General features: G+C 39.8%; 1 protein-coding gene across 1 annotated transcript; it reads right to left on the bottom strand.

Annotated features, from left to right (window-relative positions):
- Positions 1-295: 295 nt before the first annotated feature.
- LOC132533460 (olfactory receptor 4F15-like) lies at positions 296-1,210 on the bottom strand. The gene has a single exon (XM_060175188.1). The coding sequence runs from the start codon at positions 1,208-1,210 to the stop codon at positions 296-298; it is 915 nt and encodes a 304-aa protein (XP_060031171.1).
- Between the last annotated feature and the right edge of the window lie 5,745 nt (positions 1,211-6,955).

The raw sequence follows: 6,955 nt of genomic DNA, 5'->3' as shown, positions 1-6,955 counted from the left end.
TGCCGGAAGTGCCGCCTTCCGCCAAACCACTCATGGCCTCAGGCGCCCTGTCCGCTCCCTATCGCCTGACCCCCAGGAGTCCCCCTGCACCCGTCCTGCCCCCAGGGAGCTCACCGCAGTCGCGGGATCCTTCGGAGATGGCTGAAGGGCAAGATCTAGTTTATGAAGATTATTTCAGATGCTGAAGTAAAAAATAAATTATTACAAATAAAGTATTGAAAAGTTACATTTATAGTAGTACTTTTCAAAGGCAATATGTGTGCTATCCTCAGCTACCAAGAAGTTCTTCTCAAACTCAGGAATTTAATAGTCTCCTTATTGCTATATTCATATCCTTGTTCCTCAATGTATAAATGGCAGGGTTCAGAATGGGTGTAATCAAAAAGTCCAAAACGGCAAGAAACTTATCCACAGGCACTGTGGGAAATGGCCACATGTAAATAAAAATGCATGGTCCAAAGAACAAAACCACCACAGTGATGTGAGCTGACAGAGTGGAGAAGGCCTTAGACAGTCCCCTTGAAGAGTGTTTCCATACTGTGACCAGGATGAAGACATAGGAGAAAATCAATAAGAAGAAGGTGCCCATGGAAATGAACCCACTGTTGGCAGTCACCATGAATTCCAGTGCATAGGTATCTGTACAAGCAAGCTTGATAAACCAAGGAAGGTCACAGTAAAAGCTGTCTATCTCATTAGGACCACAAAAAGGCAAGTGGGCAACACAGACTAGTTGAACCACGGAGTGGATGAGGCCAATAGTCCAAGCACCTGACACAAGGAGAGTGCACATCCGTGGGTTCATGACAGTCAGATAGTGGAGGGGCTTACATATGGCCACATATCTGTCCAAAGCCATGGCGATGAGCAACACCATCTCAGATCCACCCAGGACATGAAGGACAAATATCTGGATGACACATCCCTGGAAGGAGATGGTTTTATGCCCAGAGGACAAATCAGAAATCATCTTAGGAACTGTTGCAGAGGAAAGACCAAAATCAATAAAGGAGAGATTGGCCAGTAGGAAGTACATGGGGGAATGTAAATGGGAATCAAAAGTCACAGTAAACACAACAAGGAAGTTTCCTAGAACAATAACTGTATAAAACACCATTGAGAAGATAAGAAGGAAATGTTGCACTGGTTTGGAAGTAGAGAGTCCTCGGAGCACAAATCCAGACACTTCAGAGTAGTTTGCTTCATTCATTGGTCTAATCTAGTGATGCCTAAAATATGAGAAAGAAAATAGTAATCAAGAAAATTTTTAAAAAGTAATATTTAAAAAATTGATTAAATGTGGGATTAAATGAGACTCATGTAACTAAAATCTGTGGGTGCTCAAATAATTATACATTAATATATTCATGTACATTAATACCACTCAAGATTCCAATGAATATTTCTAATCAGCGTCAACCAGATGTTGACTCCATGTCCCTGACTGAGATAAAAGACCAATTCTAACTTCAGAAAATTTACCAGCTGGTCACAAATCTAAATATTAAACAGATTTTAATATTGATACTCTTTGAATAATTGATTTAACAGAAATGGACACCATATTAATGAAAACAACATGCTCATCTCACTGACTCTAGTTTAAACTTTACTAAATTGGGTTTTACAATTGAAGACTTAGTGAAATAGCCCAAACATTTGTATGAAGACCCTGAGATAGGAAGACAGTGGCACAAGAGGATGAATGACTGAGACCTAACTCTAGTAATAGGCCAGACTGTATGGAAACTCACCTCTAAATCTTCTAAGCAATAGAAAATTACTTGTTTTTAGTCACCAAAGATCTCCTGCTCATAATTGAGTGAAATGGTTAGAATAAGCTTAGAATGAGCTCTGAGAGACTTCTGAAGAGTCATATCACATCAGTGTAGACAGGGTGAATTAGTCAAGTAACAGGTTAGCACAACAGCAAAATTTAGGAAAAATGCAGACATGCCTGTCAATATAAATTCATAGAAAATTCAACTGAATATTTAAACAGTACCAAGAGACACAAGCCACCAAAATGAAGGATATTAGACGAAGTATAAAATTCATTTTAAGCATATCCCACAGAATCAAGCAGACATAATTGATAATACCAAAATACTGAAGTCAAAGTAGTATCATAATATCACATATGTGTATATCAGTCTAGAAATAAATATCAGTTGTAGAAAATAGTTATGAAATAGTGCACAAGGGATTAATATTTTTAACATCCAACTTGTTCTTCCAACTAGATAGAATATTTGGTATACAACATTCTAATCAATAGATGCTATAAGGCCTACTGTCAAAAGTTCCAATAGTCAATAATCATACAAAAATAAAACTCTCATCAGTAGTCAATACACACAAGATTACCTTGGTTTTTTTTTACTAGCAGATTTCAAAGTTAAAAAATGATGATTTATCAGCTGGGGCCCTATTTGGGGAGTCCTGAGATTCCCAAATAAACATGATGGACCTAGACCTCAAATAAAACCCCTCTTTCCATTGTTAGTGGTCATCTCTATCTGAAACAACACAATAGACCCCTTTGTGGGCCCCCATAGGACTTTGCTTTCAACTTGGATCAACAATGACAGAGAATGTTCCATCTTCCGAAGGGAGGCTGGACAACATAGTGTATGCTACACCTGAGGAAGATGGGTCTATATTGGGGCAGCTTGGAATGTTCCTACTCATGACCACAGAATGTGAGCTCAGATCTACAGGGATGCAAAGGTCACAGAGCCTCCTAAGCTGATTATGGGCCCCAGAGCAAATCAAATCTATGGGGTTTACAGTCAACAATATTTATACCCCTTCCCCATATTAGGGAGCTACTCTCTTCTCAAATCCAGCTTTTTGATCCTTTTTCTAGCCATGACACCATCTCCCCAGACAATAACTTGGATCTACCTGCAAATCAGATTTCAGGCTCAGGGGAAAAAAAAGAAAAAAAAAAACTAGTATAGCTACAGGCCCTTTGGAATATAACTAAAATATGCCTACTAGCTATGTACAAAATGGAGGACCCCCCAACTCTTCATCTGCACTATTCCAGCCTTAAGGTCCATGATTTTGTCAACAATTTGTTTGGCTTTGTATGTTAACTCTCTTTTCAACTACCAGGTTCCAGATGCTAGCATGATGCTGACCAGACTTCCCTGGACAGTCAACCCCACCAACGTGTCCTGGAGCTCTGCTTCCCCGGAGCACTTCCCCGCTAGGGAAAGAGAGAGGCAGGCTGGGAGTATGGATCAACCTATCAAAGCCCATGTTCAGTGGGGAAGCAATTACAGAAGTCAAACCTTCAACCTTCTGCACCCCACAATGACCTTGGGTCCATACACCCAGAGGGATAAAGAATAGGAAAGCTATCAGGGGAGGAGAAGGGATACAGAGTTTTGGTGGTAGGAATTGTGTGAAGTTGTACCCCTCTTATCCTGTGGTTTAGTCAGTTTCCTTTTTATAAATAAAAAATTTAAGTAAAAAAGTGAAGATTAAAAAAAGAATTGGAAAGCTATCAGGTGAGGGTATAGGATACAGGGTTCTGGTGGTGGGAATTGTGTGGAGTTGTACTCCTTTTATCCTATGGTTTAGTCAATGTTTCCTTTTTATAAATGAAAAATTACAAAAAAAATTAGAGGGATGCATTTCTAGAATCATGTCACCTGCCAAGCCAACCCAAGCATCACCAAGAGGAAGCAGATAGTTTAAAGGAGCCAGTCACAAGTACAGAAATTGAATCATTTCTTAAAATTCTTCCTAAGAATAAAAGCCCAGGCCCAGACAGTTTTACTAAAAATTCTATAAAACTTTCAATCTTCATCAGGTATATAGGCCCACAGTTTTCTTTCCTGGTAGTCCTTTCATGCTTTTGAGATCAAAATGATGTTTGCCTCAGAGAATGTGTTTGGGAGAGATTGTCTCTCTTCAGTTTTCTAGAATAGTTTGAGGAAAATCAGTGTTAGTTGTTTTTTGAAAGGTTTTTAGAACTTGTTATTGAAGCCATCTGGGCTTAGGCTTTTATTCATGGGAAGATTTTTGATGAACAAGCGGGCAGCCAAGTCAGACTGGAATGGGAATCATGAGGGCAATGGGCATGAGTAGGTATTATAGCTGAAAGAAAGGGCTGTACATGATGCTGGGTGACTAGGGCGGAGTATAGTGGGTAGCAAAATTTATATTCATTAACTAGAGGAAATTTTGAGCAGGACTGAACTAAAGAGAATGGGATAATCTCTTAAATGAATGATAACTGAAGTGAGATTTGAAAGATCTTTATTGGGGAGTTGGGCGGTAGCACAGCGGTTAAGTGCAGGTTGCGCAAAGCGCAAAGACAGGTGTAAGGATCCTGGTTCAAGCCCCCGGCTCTCCAACCTGCAGGGGAGTTGCTTCACAGGTGGTGAAGCAGGTCTGCAGGTGTCTATCTTTCTGTCCCCCTTCCTATCTCCCCCTCCTCTCACCATTTCTCTCTGTCCTATCCAACAACAAAGACATCAATAAGTACAACAATAAAAAAAACCACAACGGCAAAAACAAAGGGAAAATGAATACATAAATATTAAAAAAAGAAAGATCTTTATTTCTATCTAAATGTTTTCAATATACAACATAGTATTTCATATATATACATATATATTTTTTCTTACTTGCAAATAGTGAATATTTAGTGTTTCAAATCATATGAAATGAATGAAAATGTTCTAAACATAAGAATAGCTTGGTCCTGTTAGATGATTTACCTGGGAGGGTGGTATCATTCCTAATTATATGTCATGCATGGAACCCACGCTCAAACCTGGTCCTCACAGCACTGAAGGAAGTTTCAGTGTTATTCTGTTTTTCCCTTTCTTCTACTCGGTCTCTATCTGAAAAAGTTGGTCTGGGAGAGTAAAATCTTAATGATGACCAAAAACAAACAAAAATAAACTATATGCTGACATTTTGTGAGTGGTAGAAAATTTAGGTTATATTTATGCTTTTTCTTTTCTTCAACACAGAAATAGAAATAACTCCTTTTGGGGTGGGGGGCTAATGGCTTACGTTACACTTGACTCTCATCCGCAGCCGAGGTTCTTTTCTACCATCATGCACCAGGCCTCCCCCCACCCCACCCGCTCTCCCATACACATATACCAGCTCACTTCCTTCTCTCCTTCCCAAAGTTCTTTGCTTTGGTGAAATACACCAAGTGCATTCCAAGTTTTACTTTGTGTTGCCCTTTTCTGTTCTTGTTTCTTAATCTCTGTCCATGAGTGGGGTCATCCCACATTGAAAAAAATTCTTTACTAATACAAACTGTCTACATATGATAAAGATCAGTAGTAGCAGGAAGGCATTTAATTGGTCAGAGCATTTACTTAATAGGAAGATGATTATAGTAGTTGTATTAGGACGAGGGCTTACTTTTAAAAGTTGGAATGCAAACACAAAAACCTTGCAACAGGAACAGCATTTACAGTGGGATGGTGGCATGGGGGGAGGTTGGGATGGGACACAGTCTTTTCGTGGTGGGAATGGTGTTTATGTACACTCCTATTAAAGTGTAGTCATATAAATCACTAATTAATATGAGAGGGGGAAAATTGATTGTATGTCTAGAACTTTTTAAAACACAGACTGAGTCTTTTTAATATATAGGCTGAGTCTTTGATATGTGGATTCTCTTAAAAGCCTTGACCAGGGAGAACAGAAGCAACCGGTGGCACAGCTATATACAAGATACTGGATATTATACAGCAAACCTTAACAAAGGGACTTTTCAAAGTTAACCCAATTACCAAATAATGTGATGATAACAATAACTATCCATTGTCTTCTTGAACCCTAAGACAGCAGGAACCTCACATTTCCACTATAGAGCCTATATTTCCCCCAGTCCTGGAACCTTAGGGTGGGGTCCACTTTCCTGCATGCTTTTCTCAATTCATATCAAATAATATTGCATCCTCCGATCGCAACCTAATCAACACAACGAGTGCCACCTCAACATGCTTCACCTCAGACTGTGTCCAGAGACTTCAGGTGTGGAATGACAACCCTTCAGCTTCATTACTCGGGAGAGTCCTTTCCTTTCATAGTATTCTCTAATTCCATCCCAGGTGGTTCACTTCCTAACAAAGTCCCAAAACCTAGATATAGACCAGGTTCCGTGAGATAGAGCATATGTTCACATGCATCCATAAACTAAGGCAAAATATATACCTGAAAGCAGAAGTACACTGAGTCTGCAGTGAGTAACCCCCACCCCCAACACTTCATCTCCACTATTCCAACCTTTGGGTCCATGATTGTTCAACAATTTGTTTGGCTTTATATGTTAACGCTCTTTTCAACCATCAGGTTCCAGATGCCAGCATGATGCTGACCAGACTTTCCTGGACTGAAGACCCCACCAATGTGTCCTGGAGCTCCGCTTTCCCAGAGACCAACCCTACTAGGGAAAGAGAGAGGCAGGCTGGGAGTATGGATCGACCAGTCAATGCCCATGTTCAGTGGGGAAGCAACTCCAGAAGCCAGACCTTCCACCTTCTGCAACCCACAATGACCCTTGGTCCATACTCCCAGAAGGACAGAGAATGGGAAAGCTATCAGGGGAGGGGATGGGATATGGAGATCGGGTGGCGGGAATTGTGTGGAGTTGTACCCCTCCTATCCTATGGTTTTGTTGTCTCCTTTCTTAAATAAAAAAAGAAAAAAAAGAAAAAGAAAAAGAAAGTTGGAATGCAAACACAGGAACCTTGCAACAAGAACAGCATTTACAGTGGGTCAATAGACACTATGGTTTTCTCAACCTAATCAACATAAGTGATTAGAAAGACCCTTCACTGTATTGTTTTAACAATCAACAGAGAAAAAGAGAGGTAGCTAAAGAGAAAGCAGCAGATGAGATAAAAAAAAATGAGTATCCTAGTATTAACAAATCTTCACTATAAGAAATTACATTAATAAGTTGAAGAAA

Source organism: Erinaceus europaeus, chromosome 16, assembly GCF_950295315.1.
Source record: "Erinaceus europaeus chromosome 16, mEriEur2.1, whole genome shotgun sequence".
Lineage (NCBI taxonomy): Eukaryota > Metazoa > Chordata > Mammalia > Eulipotyphla > Erinaceidae > Erinaceus > Erinaceus europaeus.
This window is presented reverse-complemented; position numbering and strand designations above follow the sequence as displayed.

What these genes read in the sequence shown, in the direction of transcription:
- LOC132533460 (XM_060175188.1), bottom strand. Translation starts at nt 1,210, where the DNA reads ATGAATGAAGCAAACTACTCTGAAGTGTCTGGATTTGTGCTCCGAGGA.